At 42.0% G+C, this 24930-nt stretch overlaps 1 protein-coding gene across 1 annotated transcript; it reads left to right on the forward strand.

The window, feature by feature from the left end:
• The first annotated feature begins 138 nt into the window (after positions 1-138).
• On the forward strand, positions 139-18789 carry LOC139643305 (cullin-5). The gene is made up of 19 exons (XM_071518418.1): positions 139-162; positions 1378-1487; positions 5212-5311; positions 5899-6075; positions 6980-7121; positions 8169-8314; positions 9192-9272; positions 10085-10178; positions 11301-11431; positions 12319-12426; positions 13363-13427; positions 13600-13732; positions 14360-14491; positions 14810-14933; positions 15665-15840; positions 16521-16682; positions 17373-17491; positions 17990-18113; positions 18595-18789. Exons 1-19 carry the CDS (start codon positions 139-141, stop codon positions 18787-18789), a joined length of 2343 nt encoding a protein of 780 aa, XP_071374519.1.
• The last annotated feature ends 6141 nt before the right edge of the window (positions 18790-24930 follow it).

Raw genomic sequence — 24930 nt, forward strand, 5'->3', positions numbered from 1 at the left:
TTTATTAGTTGGGTTTTGACATGGAAAGGTAACTCTGGTGTGAAGGCACTTGGGCATTACCTAATCCTCTCTGCAGGAGATGAGACAGCTGTAGCACCTATCTCGCGAGATTCTGCGAGGTGATAAGTTGGAGGAAACATGGCGACGTCTAATTTGTTAAAGGTAAGAAGCACTTAAATGTATCGCATTTCCCATATTGGTATGCGGATTCAGACATTTTATTGTCACGTATTTGCATGAAACCTGGCAAGTGGGTGCGTTTGAAATCACACTTGTCACCGCTGTCGTTCGCAGAGGTTCAGCTGCAGCACAAATGCAAAGGTCTCTCTCTTTGCTAATGCAAGCTAACCTGCTAGCGTCGTATGCTGGCTAGCTAACAGAGCCGGCAAACGGCTCCCCTCTTTCAAAATGAACCCACTAAATAAATCGTCCGTGTTCGCAAGGCCTTGTTGTGTGTCTTCCTTGTAAACGGCGTATGCGTTAGCGCCTGTGACTCGGCTGTCTGTGAAGTTGAGAATGCAGGTTTTTCCAAACAGGTGCTAAAATGATTAGCTAGCAGAATAATTAGCCAGGTAGCTTGCAGGCTAGCAGTAGAGTTAGCTTTGACAGCCGGCCCGCCCCCCTCTTTGACAGCTCCAACAACTCAGACTGTCTCAGGCAAATCTGGCTTCACATTCCAGCACAGATAAGATTTATTCCAAAATAGCTGAGAGGAATGTGCAACAATATGATTTGATTTCATGTGAATTACACAATATCTCTCTTTGTCACACTGTCTCTGTGTGTCTCGGTCTCTTTCACACACACACACACACACACACACACACTGTCTATGTGTGTGTGTCTCGGTCTCTTTCACACATGCACACACACACACACACACACACTGTCTATGTTATGTAACTTACTGTATGAGATAAACATGTTTATCCCTCTCTACCCCCCCCCCCCCCCCCCCCCCCAATCTCTTTGTTGCCTTCCACCTCTCTCTCTCTCTCTCTCTCTCTCTCTGTACTTTCCTTCTCCTCTCTCCCCTCTCACTGCCTTCGGTCTCTATATCCCTCTCTCTCTCCATCTCTGTCACCCCCCTTTCTTTCTAACTCTGTCTTTGTCCATACCCATGTCACTCTCCCCATCTCTGCCTCTTTTTCTCTCTCCCTATCTCTCGGTATCTGCATCTCTCTTCCCTATCTCTGTCTCTCTCCTCTCCTCTCCTATCCTCTCCACCTCTTTCTCTCTGTCTGTCTCTCTCTCTGTCCCTCTCCTCTCCTCCTCTTTCTCTCTGTCTTTCTCTCTGCCCCTCTCCTCCTCTTTCTCTCTCTGTCTTTCTCTCTCTCTCCCTCTCCTCTCCTCTCCTCTTTCTCTCTCTCTCTGCAGAACAAGGGGTCCCTGCAGTTTGAGGACAAGTGGGATCTGATGCGGCCCATCGTTCTCAAGCTGCTCAGACAGGAGGCCGTCACTAAGCAACAGTGGTTCGACTTGTTCTCGTAAGAGCCGCTCTTCACTTCAACCCTTATTTCCTGCTGCCTCACCTCATTTCTTGCCGAGGGCCTTTGCGACCCACCGCTGTTGCACCAGAGTACCAGTATTTAAAAAGTACTATGCTGTCTGATTTGAGAAAGCTTGAGAGTTTTCCCAGAACTAGTACTCTTGTTTGCCGTGTTTCATGTCACATTTACTGTGGCCGACTTGCATGAAATTCGCACACCCGCGGATGTTAATGCTTGTAAAAGACTTGATTATCTTCATGCCGCTTATGTTCATCCTTACATTTTACCAGAACGTCATGCTCAGGAGGACTTAAGATAATTATGTCCAGCCTTTCACATGACCCTGTTGTTTTGCTGCGAGCATGCGAGAGCAGAGGAAGTTGTGCATCAGCAAAACATGATCCATGGTAACCAGTTTTTGTAGTATCTGTTCCCTCTTTTTAGATGAGCTGTAAATGGCTATTTGATGGGGGAAACATCTAAAAGAAATCTAATTATGATTAAGTATAGTTGAGTATAAACAGCTGTAATGATAATGTTATAATGTATAATTCATTTTTTCTCTTACTGGAGCTGGTAGGGATTTAGTATCTTCCTCAAAGACACTTCAGCAGGGCGGATGCTTGCTGGGCCCTTTAGTTGAATCAAAGTCTTGATACATGGGCGTCTACCTGGTATCAAAGTCAAAATTTTGGTAGGGCTACGACAGTAACAGCCAGTCAGTACCTCATTCCCCAGTTAAGGCCTGTTTGAGGGCAGGAAACAAACTTTTTTAATCCACCGATCACAATTTCTGGTACATCCCAAAGTTCACCAGACTTTTACTATTTTATCTGCCAACTAGAAGTTTAGAATTAAATAAGGAAAAAAAAAGGAACTCTAAACTCTCTAATGACTCTAAATGATGACTGGTTACCAGCTGGTAGTGTAGACAGACTCAGTAGACTTACCAGCATTTAGCTGGTGGTTAGGGTGATTGTATTTGGGATAAGACGTTTATATCAGCATCTTCATATCCAGATGATGAAAGCCAATGAGTGACTTAACAAGGAGAAAGTGTTTTGGATGTCTTGGTTAAGGTTTTATTTAGGATAAGCTATTTACATTCATCGTTATTTCCCAAACCTGAATATCTCTGTTTGTGAATATAAACTGACCTCATGCAGACTGTGAAAACCAACAGTAAATGGGTTGAGGTGTATTCATGCCTCAGTATCCCAGGAACCGTTGCAGATCCCAGATAGATATCACAGTCAGGTATTTCATAATTGTAAGAAGAGCTTATCTGGATTCACATAAAGGTGATACGATGTTTACATGCAAATGGAATACTATTTAAACACACTGATTCACCGGTTATACTGCACATGCATTTGCATCTAGTGGTTGCCCAGGACAAATCTTGGGCTTTGGTAGTGTGTAATCCACTAAACTATAAAAGGCTTATTCCCTGGGCCTGGTGTCCTTGGCTGTTTGACAGTAGCTGTTGAGCTTAGGCAGAGCAGTTCTCACTGACTTTACCTGTCCTGATTTTACCAACTAGTCCAGGGATTTGATTAGGTTACATTGATTTGATGAGTATAAAGGAAACCTTCAAGGATATTACAGCAAAGTCAGTGACTTATTTCCATTGTGGTCCTTGTGTTGTAAAGATGGCAAAACGGGTTCAGTCATAAACCCATTCTCTCCATAACCTCCAGACTGCCACTGCTGTGACAGATTACAGGAAATTGATCTGAATTCTCCTCTATGCAACCGTGTCACACACTCTCAAATATGGCCTGGCCCTCTCATTACCCAAAAGAAACAGACCTTTTTTTTCTGAATGAGTCTTTTGGGGGTCTGTCTTCTGACATCCATTTCTGAAAAACAGTCGTTTCAGTTTTATACTCCTCAGAATATCCACAGAGAGATTTTAGGAGTTTTGAGAGGCTTTGGAATGAAAACAACAGCAAACCATTCACTTAGTTTGGCTCCCCAGCAGCATCAACACTGGTTGTTACTCTCTTTGTGTTTCCATGTGTTATTGATGCATTCTGTTCTGCCTGTGTGAACAGCGTGGCTGTGATATATGATTGTACGCATGGTTTATTGTATCAAGTCTGGTGTTTCAGTGAGAAAGGAATTTCCCACTGCAGGATCAATACGACTGCTACTACCAAAGCTACTACTACAGCTGCTTCAGATCCTGCTGTCATTCTAAAAAAAAAAAGTTGCATTGCTTTGAACACAGAATGGGAGAACAGTCCACTCACAAACCACAGCATGCTATTTCAGTGCATTGCAAACACACACTTGGAATAGGCTTAGATGTGACTAACATGTGTTGTGCTTTACATAACCCCTACACAATGTAATAAATATGTAGGTAAGCCTTTTGCGAGGTGTGTCTGGCTCTTACAGTGGGGTGGAAGCCTATCTTGTTTCCATAGCATAACTGACTCAACTTGTTGTACCCTCTCATAATAGAAGGCTGGTATCCAACTGATTTTAACATGTAGATGCCTGAGCTTTCTGATGGCTGTCTCTCCCAATTTTGTAGTTGAGGCGTAACATCTGCCATTTGGTGGACTCTGTTGTCCAAGGCATACACTTTTTTATTATTAGTGACCCTAGTGGGAATTGAACCCCTAACTCTGGCAGTGTTTGTGCCTTGCTCCACCCATTTAGCTACACAGGGAATGGAACCACTAAAGCTGTGATCACATTGGATGCTTTTTTCTCCTGTTTTCCTGCTTTTCTCCTGAGTTCAATGGACACAAGGAGCATTACATCATTCTTGTTGCTATGCAACACAAAGTTTTACAAAAACTTGCAATCTATCTAATTAGTTTTAGCTTGGTAACTTGAAGTAACAAAGGGGATAACGTTGTTGAAAATATAAATGGTCAAGAGAAAGTTAGTAATTGCTCTGCTTGTGCTTCAAGAAATGGATGATGAGTGCATTTTGAAATGGAGGATGTAGGAGAACAGGAGCATGGAGAGTTTTATCATCTCGTCCAAGAGCTCCGCCTAGATGGTACCCATTTCAAGGGCTATTTTTAAATGGATATAATGTACGGTATGGCTAAAGCTGAGACAGGTTCAACTTGGAGCGCCCAGGGGAGTTCCAAAACATGAGGCCCGTAGTAAAGAGCATCCAATATGATCACTGCCCAACCATGGTAGTGTTACTGCCTTGCTCTACAGACTGAGCTACACAGGAAAGAGAACACCTTAACCTGCCAGTGTTTGTGCCATAATCTGAGTGAGCATGACACTGTGCTGCAGTAGAAACCTCGTCCTGACCTGGATCTTCCATTTCTTCCTGCCTTTACTGGCATGCTATAAAAGTTGTGACATTGTGATGTTAGAAACTATTGTAAGCATCCAGAGATTCAGCTTTTTCTTCCTTTGATTACATTTTGTTGCTAAGAAATATTGCACAAAAGCTTTATATTGGCTGGAATTATATTTGTTGTGTGGCAACATTAGCTTGTTGAAAATTGAACTCCTGAAGCCTTGCTGTTTTCAATGGCAGAACTCTGAATAGATGGCTACAGGCTCGCCTTACTCAAACTCCAACATTTACCGTAGTATTCCATTTAAAGGTCACATCACATATACTGTTCTGTATGTAAGCGGAAATATCACATGTTCCCTTTCACATTTAATTATAGCATCACATGTACTTTTCTAAATTTAATAATAACATCCCATTTCCTTACTGTCTGTCTTCCAGAGATGTTCATGCTGTGTGTCTGTGGGACGATAAAGGCCCAGCCAAGATCCACCAGGCTCTCAAAGAGGACATCCTAGATTTCATCAAACAAGCGCAGGCTGTAAGTGTGTGTGTGTGTGTGTGTGTGTGTGTGTGTGTGCGCCTTTTGTGTTGGTTTCATTTTTTTTACCCTTGATGTCTTGATGTGCCTGTGTGTGTGAGCGAGAGCAAGAGCAGACTGTGTTTACAACATGGTTAAGTTACAGAGACTATGAAACCACAACAGATCAATAATAACCTATCACAATGGATGAATTCTCGTGGGTGATGGCTCTTGGATCAGTATTACTGGATCTAATATTTTCAACAACCTCAGGCTGCATGTCCGCCGGGAGCCTTTCTTTAAAACACTGGCTTCCTTTTCTTGGTATTTTCAGCGGAAAGGTTACGCTGTTGGCTTTTCCAGTAGCACTGAGAGCTTAGCATGTTTTTAAAGTTCACAGTGCCGAGCGCTAGAAGTTCAAAACATTTAAGCTTTTTTGCAAAAGGGTGCCCGACTTCAAAGGGCAGAAAGCCATGAACAGTGCTTCCTAGAGGTTCAGATGCAGCCATTGTAGAAGTCCCACATTTTACTGCATGTTGCTGCACCTCTGAGGGGAATTGTTTGGAAAATGTGACCTTTGACCCGTGCGTCTGTTGCCACGGCAGCGGGTGCTGAGCCACCAGGACGACACGGCGCTGCTGAAGGCCTACATCGTCGAGTGGAGGAAGTTCTTCACCCAGTGCGACATCCTGCCCAAGCCCTTCTGCCAGCTGGAAATCACACTGATGGGCAAACAAGGCAGCAACAAGAAGACCAACGTGGAGGACAGCATCGTACGCAAGGTGAGAGAAGAGGAGGAACAGGAGAAGAGAGGAAAAAGCGAGGGAAACCAAAGGGGTCAGGACAAGGAGAGAGGAAGCTGAAAAAGAGAGGAGGTCAAGATGTGAGGAGAAAGCAGAGTAACAAAACCGAAGTGGAAGAAGAGAGAGAGGAGGAATGAGGAGAGGTGAAGAGATCAGATATAAGACGTGAAAGGAGGCATGATAGAAGATGAGGAGAAAAGGAGGAGTTATTGAAAGAGATAAGGGAGGTCTGAAGTGTGAGGAGAAAGGAGGGTAACAACAAAAAGACCAAGATGGAGAACAACATAAGAGAAAGAAACAGGAGGCGAAATGGAAATGGGTGAGGTGGAGGAGAGAGGAGGTGAGATGTGAGGAGTTTATCTGTATTTGTTGTTCTGTAAAACACTTAATAACGAACCTACTTTACATTTTAAGCATATAGATAACACTCTTATTGAGAGACTTATTCTTAGTGCAACAGTAGAATAAGCTTCAATTCCAAGATCTTGAAAATTACAGGCAACTAATAGTCAAGAATGCATGGGCCAGAGCCATCGTGGCCTAAAAACCCACCAGTGAGAGAAGTGCTCGAAAAAGTCATTTATGCGATACTTTAGTGATTCTTGTAGGAAAAATATCTTTAAAATATAAGAGCTAAGATATTTTTGTTTGAGATGAGAGCAAATTAGAGCGAGAAGAGGAGAGGGGAGATGATTTAGTAGGGCGAGGGAAGAGGTTTTATTAAAAGCACTTCATAAATATATTGAACCTGACAAGACTATTCCTGGGGATGGAAGGAAATGGAAGGTGACTTTTATTATTTAAGATATTTTATGAAGACTTAAGAGTGCGGTGTCACACACTTGACGCTCCTCCCTCCCCTCCTCTTCCTCCCTATCTCCAGCTGATGTTGGACACGTGGAACGAGTCGATCTTCTCCAACATAAAGAGCCGTCTGCAGGACAGCGCCATGAAGCTGGTCCACGCCGAGAGGTTGGGAGAGGCCTTCGACTCCCAGCTAGTCATAGGAGTACGAGAGTCCTATGGTAAGAGAGACAGACAGACACACACACACAGAGACTGAAATAAACACAGAGAAGCACACAGAGAAACACGCATACACACAGGGATGTGCAGACACAAAGAAACACAAGTAAACATACACAAGAACATCAACCCTAGATACACACAAACGTATATCAGGGTTTTTGCAGGTGCTGAAAAAGTCTTAAAAGTCATATAATCTAAACTCAAGTCCTTAAAGTGATGTTGAACTTTGGTAGTATCTTGGGTTGTATAGCTTCCTGGCCGTGATATAACCCCAAAATCTGTGATTCTGTTATCTGTTGCTCTGGTAGATTGGAGAATTGCGTTTTTTTCTCTCTACATTCACTGCCATTATATGGCGAAACAGATCTGAAAATCACACTTCTAGCACATAAACTAATGCGAGCAAAGCAGATTCTGGTAATATATAAAAAAAAACTAGTCATTTCGCTGAATTTTTTTTAAGTGAATCACTTTCTTTATGTTATTAAACCTTTCAGTTTGAACAAGTGTAACACTGAAATTCATATGACCGGATTTGGTTTAATAACAATGAAAGTAATTCACTAGTTTTTTTTTTATGCATGACCAGGAAGCAAGGTACCGAGGTACTACCAAAGTTCAACATCACTTTAAAACGTCTTGAATAAGTAATAATCAGCAGTTAATGAAAGCTTTTACATTTGCTGTAAGGACATAACAAAAAAGCAGAAAGACTGAAACACAGTGGCAACCATAGACACACAAAAAACATGCACACATATACACACACTTTCACACACACTTGTAGCCTTCTAGAGTCAAATCTATAGATGAATGAGAGTTAATTTTGTCAAAATGGTAGTAAACATCTCTCCATCCATCCCTTCCTCTCCCTATCACTATTTCCCTTTTTCTCTCTGTCCGCTCCCCATTCTCTCTTGCCTCCTACCCTTTTGCTCTTCCCTCTCCTCTCATTCTCTTTCCTCTTTTGCTCGCTCTCTCTCTCTCTCTCTCTCTCTCTCTCTCTCTCTCTCTCTCTCTCTCTCTCTACTCTCTCTCTGTAGTCAACCTCTGTTCTAACCCAGAGGACAAGCTGCAGATCTACAGGGATAACTTTGAGAAGGCCTACCTGGACTCCACAGAGAGGTTTTACCGAACCCAGGCACCGTCCTACCTGCAACAGAACGGCGTCCAGAACTACATGAAATATGTACGCAAAAATAAAATGACTACAACAAATATAAGTATAAAGAACAATTATACCTGACAATCATGTCTATGTTTACATGCACACAATAATGTGACTATTGCCAGTAGTCTTTTAAAACAATACTGTCATTAAGTCATTTACATGAGTCTATAAAGTGACACCTTCCCTAATAATCCAATTTACAATACATGTGATTTGTGTTTAATACAAGCATTGTTTTTTCGAGCCAGGCGCCCCTGACATTAATCAAACAAGCTATGTTGTGAACTACACTTGTGCAACTTGATCACACATTACAGACATGCGATTATGGCCTGTTAGATAGTTTATGCAAGCTACATATGCAGCAGTGCAAAGGGCAGCTGCGGTTCTTGCATAGCAAAATGTGTCATTCAAATTTTGTAACGCGACGCTTATGCATGTGGTAGTGCCTTTCGTTTCAGATAGAGCTGCTAAATTCAAAATACCGCTAAGTGAACAACTACAAGCATCTTCGTAGTCGTCGTAAATGCAGACCAACACCTGTCTGTCATAGTAGCTAACGTGTAACTAGCTGCCAGTGTCTGTTGACTGATCCAGGCGCTAAATGCCTCAGTATGACAGCCAGCCGCCAGATTGGAGAGCTAATCAGAGGTGATAGTTGTCAAATTTTGACGTTGGTATCTGAAAATATTTGAAATGTCTCTCTTATCTAAATTCTGCATGGGCAAAACAAGAAAATAATATCCCTATCTTTCATTGTTGACTGTCTGTGCATGTTTGTGTGCATGCATAGATACACACTACACACGTGTGTACATGTGTGTGCGCATGCATGTGTGTGTTTGTGTCCCTCTGTGTTGTGTGGTTTAGTAACTGTACCCTGTTTCCCCTGCAGGCAGATGCCAAGCTGAGAGAAGAGGAGAAGAGAGCACTTAGATATCTAGAGACACGTCGTGAATGTAACTCTGTTCAAGCAGTAAGTGTCTTGACAGGATCTCAAAGACTGTGGATGTTTTTTTTTTTTTCATATTTACGTAACATTTCTGTTTCTTTAGCTAAAAATTCTCCTCATACCCCTCTAGAGATTGATTTTCTTTTCAGTTTTCCAGCATAAATCCTCTGACTTTTCTGGTCTTGTGGTGTCGGCTTCATCACAGTACCTAAATATTGTTGAATTTCCTAATAAGATGTTATGTCTTTTCGGTCACTTCTTGTAATTCAAACCTAGAAGACGAACAAAGAACAGAATATAATAGAGTGAGGGAGTGATCACACCTACAATTTCACACCTACTGTTTCCTTTGGTCTGAACCAGAGTAGAAAAGTTGACTTCGTTGCATTTTTGTATTTGGTTCATTTAGGTTCACACTGACACAAGTGAACCAGGGCTTGTAAGCAAAAGTCACATGGACTCACAAGTCCTCAGTCTACACTGTGGTTTGCCCTCGGTTATGCCATTTTGTCATGCTAGGCTTTCCCAGCATGAGTAGCTACTGGCTATCACATGTCAACATCAGTCTCCCTATATCCATAATCCCTTGTGTTTTGGGGTCGTTTTCTGTAGTCGGTTGAATTAAGTTCTCACTCCTAATGAACCACACTGAGAATTACATTGTCAGGCATCTGATGCCTTTATTTGATGCCACCAGAACTCAAATGCAATTGTTTTCACCTGGACAAACGAACCATAATAAAGGAGTTCAAAATAAAACGCTCCACAGACGCTTGATGTGAATACACCCTTAAAATAACTAATTTCTGACTGTGTGTGTGTGTGTGTCTTTCCAGCTTATGGAATGTTGTGTGAATGCTCTGGTGACCTCGTTCAAAGAGACCATCCTCGCCGAATGTCCAGGGATGATCAAACGCAACGAGACAGACAGTGAGTGCCCACTTCTGCATATTATTGTCATATTCTATTTGAAGCATATTATCAAGTAAGCTTTTATGTCTGTAGGCCGCAGTGTTTGGTACCTGCATCTCAGAATCCACCATCCACACTCGCCAGTTCATCAGCCAGCTAGACTACAATACAACCTCCTTGTGATGGTTGTGTTACTGCCAGCAAGCCAATAGAGTCGACTAACTTACCAACCAGACCAGCATTTGTCTGGTGGCTGGTGGTGCTTTTCCCATGCCACCTGACCTTAGCCAAGTTGGATATTAGGCCATGAGCTTATAGTTTGTTTTGTAATCTTTTTTTTATCCAGGAAATGTTGACTGAGCACACAGCCCTGCTTCACATTCACACAGTTACGTATATTGATACCGCTTCTACTGTTTGCTACTGAGCAGCTCTACTGGAGCAGCTGGAGAGTTTCCTGCTCGAATGCACATCACCACTGTTGTCAAGGGAGGGAAGAGCATTTCTCATTCACTTAATCCATTCATATTTTCTCAGCCAATCTGGAAATTCGAACGAGTGACTCCCTGGTCACCAGTTTGCTGCTTCTGTTTCTGTGATGCAAAGCAAATAAAGTGTAGCTATATACCCACCTGGACATAGCGTGACACAGTAGAACCTCATGTTTATGAAAGACCGGCATTAAGAATGTAATAGCGTTGATGCTATTCAGTTTTTTGACATTTATTTACTGTTAGGTGCTGCCCTGCTTCACACTCACATCTTTCCACACACCATCTTTCACACCTGGGAGCTGCAGCACAATCACAGTCTTCTGCTGTTGGCCACTAGACAGTTTTACTGGAGCAGTTGGGAATTAAGTGCCTTGCTCAAGGGCATCTTAACAGTAGTTTCTGAGGCAGGGGAGAGTGTTACCGGTTTACTTTTCCTCAAAAGGTTTTTCAAATCCGTCTCTGTGGATCCAAACTGACAGCCTTCTGGTCACAAGCTTTTCTGATCTTTACACTACAGCAGCCCTCACATGTTAATAGCGTACAGTTGTTTGAAGTTCTTTGTTGAAGTGCATCTCAAAGCATTTCACTTCCTCTGTGTACCGTTCTTGTCCTGTGTGTAACGCTGATTTCTTTCCCCCCGGTGCAGAGCTGCACCTGATGTTTTCTCTGATGGACAAGGTTCCCAGTGGGATTGAGCCCATGCTGAAAGACCTGGAAGACCACATCATCAACGCTGGACTGGCAGACATGGTGGCTGCCGCCGAGACTATCACTACTGTACGTGTACACACACACACACACACACAATCAATCAATCTGCACCTTCACTCTCAATATCTCAGTCAGCATTTTCTTCAATCTCAAATGCATACAGTTTACAACTGTAGTGGGACTCAAACCCACAACTTTTCATTAATTTACCCAGCAAGCCTAGATGTACAAGGCACCATCCATGGTGTTACAGAGATATTTTTATAAATTTAAAGCGGTGTTTCAGTTTGGAATAATATTTTCCATAGGCTTAGTGTGCATGCATTGGCTGTGATTCTTGGATATTACCTGCCTCCTGGACTTTGTTTTCACCAGCAGCACTCAGGCTTTTTCCTGAATTACTTTTATCAGTCATTATTAATTCGGGCCGCTCAATGTTTTCACAAATAACAATGATAGTATGTTGGCATATCAGCAAAACTAAAACTTTTCATTTCATTTAGAATCGCTGTTGCATTTGAAAATAGTCAAGATGCCAGAAGTGCAGTACAATAATTTTGTTCTTTAAATCATCAATCAGCATCACTAATAATTGTGATTAATAATCTTGATCGCAGTAGCTTGCATAATGATCAGATTATCATTGTAGCCATAATTGTGCAGGCCTTTTATAAATAAGCAAAATTGCTTCTTGAAAAAGTGACCCCAGAACTCAGTCAGTTAGTCACTTTAGTTGGCGTACATGTGTTCGATGAGTTTCAGACTCCGAGAGGGGAAAACAAGTTACTGATTGACATCAGTATTGATTATCGGGGCAGCCAATATTGGTGGGTTGACCATTCTGGAACTGATAATAAGGACATGCATAGTGAAAAAGTTGACTGGTAGACCAAGCTAGCTTTTTACAGCTTTTGTTAGTAATTTTGTGTGTGTGTGTGTGTGTGTGTGTCCAGGACTCTGAGAAGTACGTGGAGCAGTTGTTGACTTTGTTTAACCGCTTCAGTAAGCTGGTGAAGGAAGCCTTCCAGGACGACCCTCGCTTCCTCACCGCCAGGGACAAGGTCTGTGTTCCTCACATCCAAGGCTCGACAGGACCATTAAACTGTTAAGAATCACACCTGAATGGATTTGATAACCAGTTAAAGGAAAACGTGAAGCACACTTAAATATTTAATATCACCTTATTGCAAAATGCATTTGAGTTCTAGTTCCAGTAGTGCACTCTCCTTGCTTAGAGCTTCTGAGTGGCTTCCACTTCCTAAAGTTTGTTGTGTATTCTTAAAGTTGCTAACTCCCTGTTTTGGTGTAAACCCCACACTGCTGGTGGCATTAGTACCTAAGCCTCTCAAAAAGCCACACAGAGAGAGAGGGAAAAACCTAGTTAAGTCCAGATAAACATGTTCCTCAGCTGGTTGCTGTTGTACTGGACTACAGGTCCTTGCAGAGAACAAGCTTCTTGCAGCTCCAACAGATTTTCAGCAGCAGAATCACTCATCACTCATCTTATTCATCACACTCATCATACTCCTATTTAAGGTCATGAACAGTCAACTAGCAATCATTGTTTTCTTTAGTTTTATTTAGTTACGGTGGCGCCCACAGCTGGAACACTGACCCCACAGCTAGAAAAATGAAATGGCATGAAAATTCATCATCTGGCTTTATTGCTCAGCCAGACCAAAAAATGACAAAATTACAGTACAGTAGTCCATATGTCATGGTATGAATATCCAACTAAGAGCCATTCTTCAACAGCATCGCCTTCTGGATTTGATCCTAGATTCGACCAAGGAGCGAACCATTTTGAAAATGTAGTCCACTGTACATACTGAACTACCGACCCTTCCCTGGTCACCCACAGACTGATTTAATTGTTTGGGTCCATGGCTGAGAAACTTTTAGGAGCCCCTGATCTGCAGTGTCCCAATTGGTCTCCTGGTATCCATGATGCCAATGAAGGTGACCACTTGTCTCTGTTCTATTCCTCTTCCTCCCAGGCTTACAAGGCCGTTGTCAATGACGCCACAATATTCAAACTGGAGCTGCCTATGAAACAGAAAGGGTGAGTGGTGCGCTTTGTTTTCTACTTAGTGAATGGGACTGGCCCAAAGTTACCATCAGAAAGTCTGTGGGAACAACTGAGATGCTGGGTTGTCTTTCTTCCTATTTTGATAAAAATCTAGTCTTGTAGTGTGTATCTAATCGTGTGCGTGTGTGTGTTTCCATCCATCCAGTGTGGGTCTGAAGACTCAGCCGGAGTCCAAGTGTCCTGAGCTGCTGGCTAACTACTGTGACATGCTGCTGAGGAAAACTCCTCTCAGCAAGAAACTCACCTCAGAGGAAATAGAGCTCAAACTCAAAGAAGTGGTGAGTCACGGGCCTGGTTAGCCTGGCTTTCACTAAACAGGGCCAAATGGGGCTTAGCCAGGGCTTACTCACTGTTCACTTTAGTCACGCAGTTTTTTTCTTGTTGATTGAAAGAAGGAGTTGAAATGTGGTTTTGATCTCATGTTATGAACATTTCAAGTTGTAATAATGTAATGACTGCTGCATATTCAAATAACTTGTCAAAATGTAATAAAATATCCCTTTAAATGAGTCAAGTTTGTAAGAAGCAACTGGTCAAGGACAGATTCTGATGCGATGGCTTTCTTGGGGATGGTATACAAAAGAGATAGATGTGAAAAATAGCTTGATTTTGTTGTTAAAATCCACTTTGGAAAAGGAAAACTCCCTGTCAATGTCCACCAAACATCGGATCTAGGATGCAAATCCTAATATACAAGGCCACAGTGCTATATATACAAGGCTATTTATTGGGTTTGTTTGGTCCATGTATCACTCTTATTTTTGCCTTTCTGTGTCTCTTTTCAATTTTCCACCACTTAGTTTAAAATGTATGGTCCCAAAGCTTTGTCATGGCACTTCTGTCTCTCTCCTTCCCTCCCTCCTCTGTTCTCATAACTCCTCTCCTCTCCTCTTCTCTCCTCCCAGCTCTTGGTGTTGAAGTATGTCCAGAATAAGGATGTGTTCATGCGTTACCACAAGGCTCACCTGACCAGGCGTCTGATTCTGGACATTTCAGCGGACAGCGAGATCGAGGAGAACATGGTGGAGTGGCTGAGGGTGAGTCTCACACACACACACACACACACACGCACACACACACACACACACACACACATCTACAGCAACATTTCATACACATAAATACACTTACTAATGCATGCTCACACACCTATTTCCAACTCCCCTCTTTCTTGATTCTGTATCAGACACGCACACACACAGTCACACACAGTGAAGTTGGAGTATTTTGCAACATTAAAAATAAGTTTAATATGCATTAATTAATGAATTAATCTCTCCATCTCTTTTTGTTCCTCTTTCCTCCCTCGTTCATGTTTCTCCCTGGTTTCCTGTGTTGTTTTCGTCCGTCTGTAGGAAGTAGGAATGCCGGCCGACTACGTGAACAAGCTGGCCAGGATGTTTCAGGACATCAAGGTCTCAGAAGATCTCAACCAGGTCTTCAAGGAGATGCACAAACACAACAAGCTGGCACTGCCAGGTAGGACACACACACACACACACATAGAACAAGCTGGTACCACTGATTCACTTTTAGCAACAGAATCGCTAAATGGAAAACAACATAACTAATAATAAACAATTTCCCTACAGGGATAAATATATTATCACATCATTATTTTGTGAAATTTCCCATTCAGGTATTTTCCTTCCCTCCCTTCTGAACACAGTGGTATCAGGGCAATGATACCGTTAAATCAGTGTTTGACATTTGCATTTTAGGCAACACTCACTGGCCAAAATTATTGGAACACCAGTTTTCCATAAAATTTGAAAGAGCTGTCACATGTTTGTTAAGCAAAACCTGAAGTCTGTTCTTAATCTGATTATCTATGCTGTTTTGTGACTTTCAATTCATCTGCAACTTTTAGATTATGGCTCGGTTCTTTGATGAGCATGACAATCATAATTGACTGGTAATCATATTATCAAATAATAATAATTTATGAATCAAATGCTTGAATCAAATTTTGCCAATAATTATGGAATGCTGGTGTTCCAATTATTTTGGCCAGTGAGTGTCTATAGTGAGTGATCAAGTAGGGTTTTGTGTCTTGCTCAAGGACACATCAGTTAATGTGCACATATCGTTGCGGAGATTAAAACAAACTAAAGCCATCTTGCCACCCAAACACCAATATCTCCTCAGGTAAAAGAATATATTTCAAAGCTGTAATTCAGCGGTGTTCCTCTCTCCCTCCCTTCCTGCAGCGGACAGTGTGAACATTAAGATCCTGAACGCCGGCGCGTGGTCGCGGAGCAGCGAGAAGGTTTTTGTCTCGCTGCCTACGGAGCTGGAGGACCTGATCCCCGAGGTGGAGGACTTCTACAAGAGGAACCACAGCGGTCGCAAACTCCACTGGCATCACCTCATGTCCAACGGCATTGTGAGTGAATACGGGGGAAACATAGAGAAGCCAGGGCTCATGCAGCTGTGGAGAGCCTAAAAATATGGAGCTTCATGGAGTTAAAAATGGTTTTTCAGGCTTGGAATGGATACAGAAACTGATACTTGCTCTGATTTTTTTGGAAATGTTCTGGACAAATGTTATTTGACTTTGTTTCTCTCTGTTATTTTTCTCATTAAGTTACAGTTTACCCATTTTACCATCCTTCTTCCTCCCAAAACCTCTCCTCCTCCTATTCTCCCCCAACCTCGTCTTCCTCGTGTTCTTCCTCACCTACTCTTCCTCCCTCTCAAACCACTTTTCCTCTCATCTCTTTTAATCTCCTTTGGTCTCTTCTTCTTGTCTTTGTTCGTCTCCTGTCTTCTCTGCTCTTCTCGTCTCTCTTTTCATCTCTTCTTCCCATTTTCTCTTTTCATCTCTTCTCTTCTCTTGACTCATCTCTTCTCTTCTCGTCTTTTTCTCATTTCTTCTCTTTGCTTCTCGTCTCTTCTTGTCTCAACTTGTCTCTTTTCTCCTCTCATCTCTTCTTCTCATCTCCTCTCTTCGTCTCTTCTCTTCTTGTCTCGTCCCTCTCTTCCTCCTGTTCTTCTCACCTTCTCCTCTTCCTCCTCCTTTGTTTCTCCTCCTCCTCTCCTCTTCTTCCCCTCCTCTCTTCTCAGATCACCTTTAAGAACGAGGTGGGTCAGTACGACCTGGAGGTGACGACCTTCCAGCTGGCTGTGTTGTTTGCCTGGAACCAGAGACCGAGGGAGAGAATCAGCTTTGAGAACCTCAAACTGGCCACAGAGCTGCCTGATGCTGAGCTGCGCCGCACACTCTGGGTCAGACCATGGACACACACACACACACACACACACACACACACACACACACACACACACACAGATTATTTTTTCAAAATATGATACTACTACGTTTGCCACGTCTAACAAAAATGCCATCAAGCAAACCACACTTGACTTGGACAGCTTTGTAGCACCTTTTACACAGCAGTTTCATATTTTGGTTGGGTGGCTCTGTAAGTGAAATCGTTCCATATGTCAAGTTTATTTCTATAGCCCTTCATCACAAAGCATGTGTCAAAGGACTTTACAGAGAACGAGGCTACCTAGATCTAACTCATCAACATGCAGTCACAAAATAAAATAATGTAGTGCAGTACGCAACAAAACAAAGCACAAGGAAACAAAACAAAGTGCAAGACACAAAATAGCATGTTGGAAACACATAACAGACCCACCTAACCTACCCGGTGAAAGTATTGAACTTTTATGAAATTCAATATTGATTTCAATCTTTCGCAGCAGTATCATAGTAGCAAAAAAATCTTGGTTATGATGACAACAGTAAATGAGCAAAAGAAAACACTTGCATCAACAAGCCCACACATGCCGTCAGCGGTCAGTTAACCTTCTCCTCCCTCTCTCCTCTCCTCTCCTCTCTCTCTCTCTTTCTCTCTCTCTCTCTCTGTCTCTCCCTCTCTCTCTCTCTCTCTCTCTCTCTGTCTTCAGTCCCTGGTGGCCTTCCCTAAGCTGAAGAGACAGGTGTTGTCCTACGACCCTCCAGTCAGCTCGCCCAAAGACTTCACTGACAGCACACTCTTCTATGTCAACCAGGAGTTCTCGCTCATGTACGCCATGGCCTTGTTTATTAAAAAAAAAAAAAAATTTTGTTCCAGGCTCCAGTGTCTCCAGTTAATGATTTGTCTCTCAAAAGTTATGATCTTGAGGGATAGAGAGCTGTTCAAGTCCCCATTGATCCATTTTTTTTTTTGTTTGGATGTATCCTAAAGAAATTTATTAGAGGATTGTGATCGACATTTTTACCAAAATCCATTGCTCTGGTCATTTAATGGAGTCTTAATATAGGAAATAAAATTTTGCTGTATTTATGTAGGCTACGTATGTGTGCTCAGGCATGTTTAATGGGAGACTGATACCAGATAACTTTGAGTGGTTAGATTTAAAGTTAATTCATTTTCAACAATCCACTTACCAGCAGTTTCAGGTCTGCTAACGCATCACAACTAGTCTTGGTCTTAATTGACACCTCTCCAAAAACAACTGCATAAATCCTTCCAGTTTGGGATATCGATCTTTTGTGTCTTTCTGTGTGTTTTTTTTTTTAGCAAAAACTCCAAGGTCCAGAAGCGAGGAAAGATCAACCTGATTGGTCGCCTTCAGCTGACCACGGAGCGAATGAGAGAAGAGGAGAATGAAGGCATCGTTCAACTCAGAATACTCAGAACTCAGGTATGGAAATACGACGTTAGGATTATTTTAAAGAACTTAGTCAGATAGTAGACAGTCAAGGGAAACAAAAGAGATTGGCGAAGGAGGGGATGAATTGTAGCTCTCAGGAGTTAAATTCACAACCATTAAGTGAGTAGTATTTATTTTTCTCTACATTTCTTTTTGCTTACTGTTTTTACCTTTTTAATGTTTATTTTCTCCTTTGTAAAGCACTTTGTAACCATTGGTAAACAGATTGGAGGCTTCAATGCTTCTTAGCTTGTAATGTTAAAGATTGTGCAGTTGGATGCTCTTTGGATAAAAAAAAAAGGGGGTCCTCTGCCAATAATGTGGAAAAACAGAGAGATTGTTTTGGATCAGCACTCAAAAAATCTGTTAAATTCTATTCTATATATTCTATTCTTTCTTTCTATTTGACCAGTGTACATTGTGTATACATAGAGCCTGTAGAAGTGTTGCTTTTGCGTTTCCCCCCCTCCAGGAGGCCATCATCCAGATCATGAAGATGAGGAAGAGGATCAGCAACGCCCAGCTGCAGACGGAGCTGGTGGAGATCCTGAAGAACATGTTCCTGCCTCAGAAGAAGATGATCAAGGAGCAGATCGAGTGGCTCATCGAGCACAAATACATCAAGCGAGACGAGACGGACATCAACACCTTCATCTACATGGCCTAGGGAGGGGAAACGGAGGGGAGCGCTTTCTAGCTCAGTTTTTTTACACCTGGCCCGCGACCGACGCTTTAAACACTTGGAGGAGGAGGGAGGGAGGGACGATGCGTTTGGAAGAGGAGAGGGACGATGACGAGCAGGGATTATGCCGAAGGAGGAGGAAGAGAGAGTTTCTGCCAGAGGAAGAGGGGGAAGAAGTGTGGGGGTTTTTTTTGTGTGTGTGTGTGAGACGGCCGCCAGTTGTAATTGGAGTGTCAACGCGAGGCGAAGTGTTGATTCGTCGGACTGGCTGTCGTCTCCAACGCCCTCTAGTGTCGGCTGGAGGAGAGGGACGGCAGCATGCGCCATCTGCCAGCAGCTCAGAAGAAATAATTAGTGACATAATTAAATTAAATACTTCCTGCCTTACTTTCGTTAGCGACGGACTGCGGTGGAGGAGCGGGGATGGGCGGGGGGTGGGGGGGGGGGACACATGGAACTAGCTGATATCAATCCTTTGCTTTCACTTGACGCCACAGCGGTCATCTGTGGCCATTTTTTGTGGCGGCCATTTTGCGTCCCTCCCATTGAGCGTTTGTTTTATTTCAACTGGGAACGCAAAAAAAACAGGCGCGAGTGAAGGCGGCCCGTAAGGAGGAGGAGGAGGAGGAGGAGTGTGGACACGGAGAGACTAGTCGATACTACCGAGGAGTATTTTGCCAAATGTGTGTGTGTGTTTGCGTGCACGGAGAGTGTCTGGCCTTGTAAGTGTGTGTGTGTGTGTGTGTGTGTGTGTGTGTTTGTGTGTACTTTCAACAGCATGCTGCTCTCTGAGATGTTTTCGTTCGTTGGAGGATCTGTCATGTTTGTCAGTGGTTGTGTCTGAAAAGTCAGACCAGGGTGAGAAATTAAGACCAGCCGCCACTCAGATGCTGGGAATTATTTGTTTTTTTGCTTTTGTTTTGTTTTTTTTGTTTGTTTTTTTTGTTTTTTTTGCTGTGGCTGGTCAGTTTGTCAACAGGTAACCAACTGTTGTTTGGACACCTGAGTCTATTCTAAAACGTTTAGCTGGCTGGTAAAATAAGTGAAATTGTTCTATGAAATTAGGCCACTGCTACTATTCAATAGCTAGAGAAAACACTAGCTCAGAACAATGAGGATTAATACCAGCTGAATGCAGCCAGGCAGGAGTGTTGGCACGTCCACAATCATGACCAGGTACTTAAATGAAATAGGAAAAAGATACTCACACACTGGGTTGAGGCTCCTTTTAGTGAGTTTTGTTTTTAGAAAGCATTAATCTTTGTTCTGTTTCAGTACCAGTAGAATGCCATATAACTGAACCAAATGCAGAATACACCACACATGACTACAGATATTTATTTCATTAAGGATTACAGTTAATGAGCTGTTGGTTTTTGATGTTTTCCTACTGCAGATTATTTAGAGGGCAGTGCACAGTATGACCTATCTGACATAGCCATTATGATGAGTGTGTGTGTGTGTGTGTGTGTGTGTGTGTGTGTCGCCCCTGTCCCCTGCCTTCACTGCCCCAACAGACGCCACACGTGTCATGAATGAATAACACACCGACGCAACATGTTAACATACATATCTTGCATTGAAAGATAGTACAAATGTGTCTTTTCCCCCAAACTAGACGCTCGGGCATGTTGAAAATTACACTTCTTTTTTTGAGAGTGTGTTCTCTGAATCAGAACGGCCAATTGGTGCGAGGCGTTTGCTAACATATCAGTTGTGGTTTTAGGTGAAGTGGTAGTTGAGGTGGTGGTTACATGGCTATGCGAGCCTATTCTCTGGTTGTTATTTTTCCCCCAAAATATGTTTCCTGATGGGTGTAAGCGCCCCAGACTCGGCAGTTACAGAGTTTTATTCCAAAATAAGAGATCTGACAAAAACTGAAAGCTCTCTTCTCTTATAAAACGACAGCTGGCATGAAACTAAAGCACAATATGAGATACTATTGAAGTTATGAGTCATCTTCAGCAGACCTTGCCTGCTTTCATATATAACTGTTTTTAAGGATAAAGTAAGCTGTTGGTTTTTTTTACCTATTGAACAATGAATTTCAGGCCACGTATTTTCATTCCAGTATACTGTAGATATACAGCTTTTTGGAATCTAACTCGTCATTTCGACCACAGGACACTAAAATTCTCCATTGAAACCAACACCAGTGGAATTGCCCAATCACTGCCACAATTCTGCCAACCGGGATTCAAACTGGCAACCCTTTTGTTCACAGGCTCGCTTCTCTAACCACAGATAAGAATGGCGTGACATTTCAAATGGGCCACGCCTAGGAAGGAGGACTTAGAGAAAAAGACATTTTAATCATCATGCTGTTGTTTGACAGCTGTGAAAAGGTAACAACAAATGATTTACACCATATACATTTCACATAAACAGCCACAGAAAATGTTGATTTATTGATTTGCTCATAGAAATTGAATAGGGTTTCTCACTTATACGGCACTTTGTAGGCGTGGCCTTTTTACCGCGTCATCGCTGTTCTGATCGATTAGGCTGCTGCTGCTGTCCGAGAGATTTATCTGAGGTTGTGTTGTGGAATATAAAAAATGGTGCAGTATCCTGACCCATCTGATGCAGATCTGACGGCTTCTCCACATCCAGACAACAAAGAAAAGATGCAAGTTGCCAAAGTTAATTGACTGTTGTTCAGAAATATCCCCCATACACACACACACACACCTTGAGACAAATCATTGTTACTGATGCGTTGCTGCGGAATATATGAAATCATCAGTGTAGTTTCAGTTTTGTTTTTTGTTTTTTCATAAAAGGCTATGTTTTTGTTGTTTTTTTATATTTGTGATCAGTATGCTAGAATAGACCAAGACAACTGCAAAGTAGGTCAAATTTGCAACAGGTTTTCCACCAGGGAAAAAAAAGGAAAAAAAAACAACAAAACAAAAAAAAGACAGCCAGTGGGTGTGAATGATAGGTCTTTTCTTTACTCCCTGGGACTCTGTAATGGCAAATCCTGCTTTATTTCACTGTTTTGTTTCTATTCTTCCCTCTGTTTTGCAAAACATCTCCAGGTTGTAGAAATCCCAAGTATACTGAATCTGTTTGTGTTGCTGTCTGACCTGTGAGCACCAGGAACATCTCTGTCACGCTGCCATCTTTTGCACTGAGAGCCTGACAGGATGTTACATAGCAAATTTTCCAGTGTTGATTTTTCAGTTACGTTGAATCGACAAGTGTTGACTGGAGAGTTGTTTGTCCACTCGCACAGCTGATCTGGCTCTGAGGCGGCTGTTCAAAACTGTCAAAAGTTGAATTTACTCTGATGGGTGTGGACTTACACAAACACTGGCATGGTGTTGATTCTTACACTCTCTGAGTTAAATTAACACGGATGATTTTGCCATGTAGAGGTTGAAAATGTTAAAGAAAACCACACTGCAAACAGATTTTTTAATAATCGGATAGCAACAGCAGCAGCTTCCCCACAAACCCAGAAACAGAAACTTTGCAGAAACTTTTGTGAAATGAATTAGAGAAGAGACAGCCGAGTTAAAAAAAAAGCAGTGTGTATTTGCATTTTAGTTGCACTGAGATCCCAAGGGGCATGCACTCTTTTAGAAGGAGTGTGGATGTGCATGTGCAGTTGAAGAGTTCAGTTCTAAAACACTGCATATCCATTTTGGAAAACAAAAATAATCCTGAGGTTCAGCAGTCAATGAATAGAGTTGATGCCGTCTGTAAAAAAAAAAAAGTCACTTAAGGACTTGAGTTACCCACTGTCCTTCATTTGTACCATCATTTGTTTTAATTTTGTGAGATCATTTTGTAAGAGTAGGAATAAGACTCATTTTTCTCTGATTTTGGATATCATGTTGGAATGAAACTCTTCAGCAAAGTGGGCAGTGAGGTTTGGAGAGGAGCACTGTGAATGTGTGGGATTTAATTTGTCATATTTATTCTATATTTATACATCAGAATGTCAGTTTCTGTTTGAGTTGTCATTTTTTTTTTTTTTTTTCTTTTCCATGTTTGTGGAAAGGGTTTCTGCTGTTATTGGTTAATGTATATAGATAGCCCTGTTGGGATTTCATGTCTGGGGAGCTGGCACAGTATTGAGACGTACTGAACGCCTGTCCCTCTTCTATTTCAGTTTTACTTTTTATCACAGAGATGAAATTGTAGCAATATATATTTTTGTTATGTTTTTTTCCATTGTTAAGATTAGTTTAAAAAAAAAAAATCAAGCACTTGGTTTGTCAAAATGCTAAAAGAAAACTCTTCCTCTTGTATTTCAATCACTACAGGACCAGGATGTCCTTGATTTTAGTTCCTGAGAACACACACACACGCACACACACACACACACACACACAATGCCAAATGAATTATTTACTATTAACTCTACTCTCGGATATCTGCCTTCTTGTACCCCAGATAAGTCAAACTCTAAACAGCCCCTCTGACTTTACATCAGTCTCATTATGCAGTTATATTCCCTGTGCACAGACTTGGCTCAGATATTATTTTGCAAATAATTGTTTTAAACTGCCTGGAGTACATTGGAGGACAAAGAAATGAGTCTCAGTAAGTTGAGACTATTTGAATGTCAATAGAACATACTTTGTATGATCGACAACTTATCTAATACTTAATTGTCTTGTTGCTGCAAGCTTTCCCCTGCGTGTTAAAACAAACGCTGATAATAATTTGCAAGTACTGTCTCATCCAAGTCTGTCTATCCAGCCAACATACACACTGCCTGGTGCTGAGGTTCTGTCCAGCTTTAAAGGAACAATCCTCCCTAAAACACTTCAACACTGTTCAAAAAACAGCTATTGGTGATGTACCTTGCATTTCTGGGTCAATTTTGTTGTTTTGTGCTGTATTTTTCTAACATAGACAACTTCACGTCCAGATATTTCCAGCAGCTACAATGGAGTTTGATATCAGAAAATATTTCAGGATGTAAAACCTCAGCGGTAAACGTCAGGTTTTGGTGTCAGTCCCTCAGAATCAAAGAGCGAGGGCTTCTTTCTAGAGCCGCCATTTTGCACCAAGAGACGTTTAACAATCATACAGGGAGAAATCCATCGTAGAAGAGGAGAGAGACCAATTTCTCCACCCACAGGAGCAGGAGAGAGACCAGAATGCAATGCAGCAGAGAGACATGTTTTGTTTTGAATAAGGGCCATGCCTGCGATCATAGACACGGCCCGATGTTCACAAACCAATTGGCTGGCTAGCTGTATTTATATGCCCACCTTTGATCGAAAGCAACAAGTTCACCCTCTTCTTTAGGGGATTTGGAAAGGCATTCTGGGAAATGTAGGAAATCACTAACTGCAGTAGAAGTAGACGAGGCACGTTGAGGGAAAGTTGGTTCACCAAAAAAGTAAATTACAAAACTTCATCACAAAATATCTGATGAAATGCGTTGAATAGCACAGATTGATGTTTAACAGTGAAAGGTTCTCTGAAGCTGGATTTTTCCTTTAATGATGCACTGTAGACGGACAGTTGGCACTTTCTCCTCTTTTGTGTCCTTATTTACTTCACTGACGTTCATGATTCAATATAAACACCTGACCTGGGTTTAGGGTTAGGGTGTTTGCTTCTTATACTTCTTCTTATGCTTCTTCTGGTTTCTTTTAGGCTGCTGAGGTGCCAGATGGGTGGGGTTTTGTCACGACAGACAATGCAGTGAGCACCAGAAAGGTTAGACGATCATAGAAAAGTATTTGAACAGATCAGTTTAGTGTATTTTGTATTTTTGTGCGATTGTCCACTTACCTGACACTGTGAACTCCACCCACCTGGCACTTCCAGAAGGGAAAAACAAATGCGAAGTGATTTGCAACTACAATTTCTTCTTCTCTTAGGGTGGAGGCACGTGGAGGCAGATTTTGGTCAAATTTTCATACCATAGATTTTTCCTCTGAGGTTTTCCTTGAGCATCCTGGTCTTGACAGTCTGCTGTGACATTAGCTTTGACACTCAGTAACTTCAAGAACTCTTGGCTGTTTCTGAAAGCGTTTACTTCACACTCTGCTTTTTCAACACACCCATGTGTCTAGTTTGGAACGACACATCGCTGTTGTCCTGAAAACCCTGTATCTCCAATGTTGGTGATTTTCATATTTTAACTTGACTTGAAGG

Source organism: Centroberyx affinis, unplaced genomic scaffold (genome assembly GCF_046629955.1).
Source record: "Centroberyx affinis isolate AG114_WGS23_722 - 3 ecotype Tasmania unplaced genomic scaffold, CSIRO-AGI_Caff_v1 ptg000581l_1, whole genome shotgun sequence".
Taxonomy (NCBI): Eukaryota; Metazoa; Chordata; class Actinopteri; order Beryciformes; family Berycidae; genus Centroberyx; species Centroberyx affinis.

Excerpts from the sequence above, each read along its gene's own strand:
- LOC139643305 (XM_071518418.1), top strand. The coding sequence starts at position 139 with ATGGCGACGTCTAATTTGTTAAAG. Across the intron at positions 8,315-9,191 it reads TCCAGAACTACATGAAATAT|GCAGATGCCAAGCTGAGAGA; the intron begins GTACGCAAAAAT and ends TTTCCCCTGCAG. Across the intron at positions 14,934-15,664 it reads CAACAAGCTGGCACTGCCAG|CGGACAGTGTGAACATTAAG; the intron begins GTAGGACACACA and ends CCCTTCCTGCAG.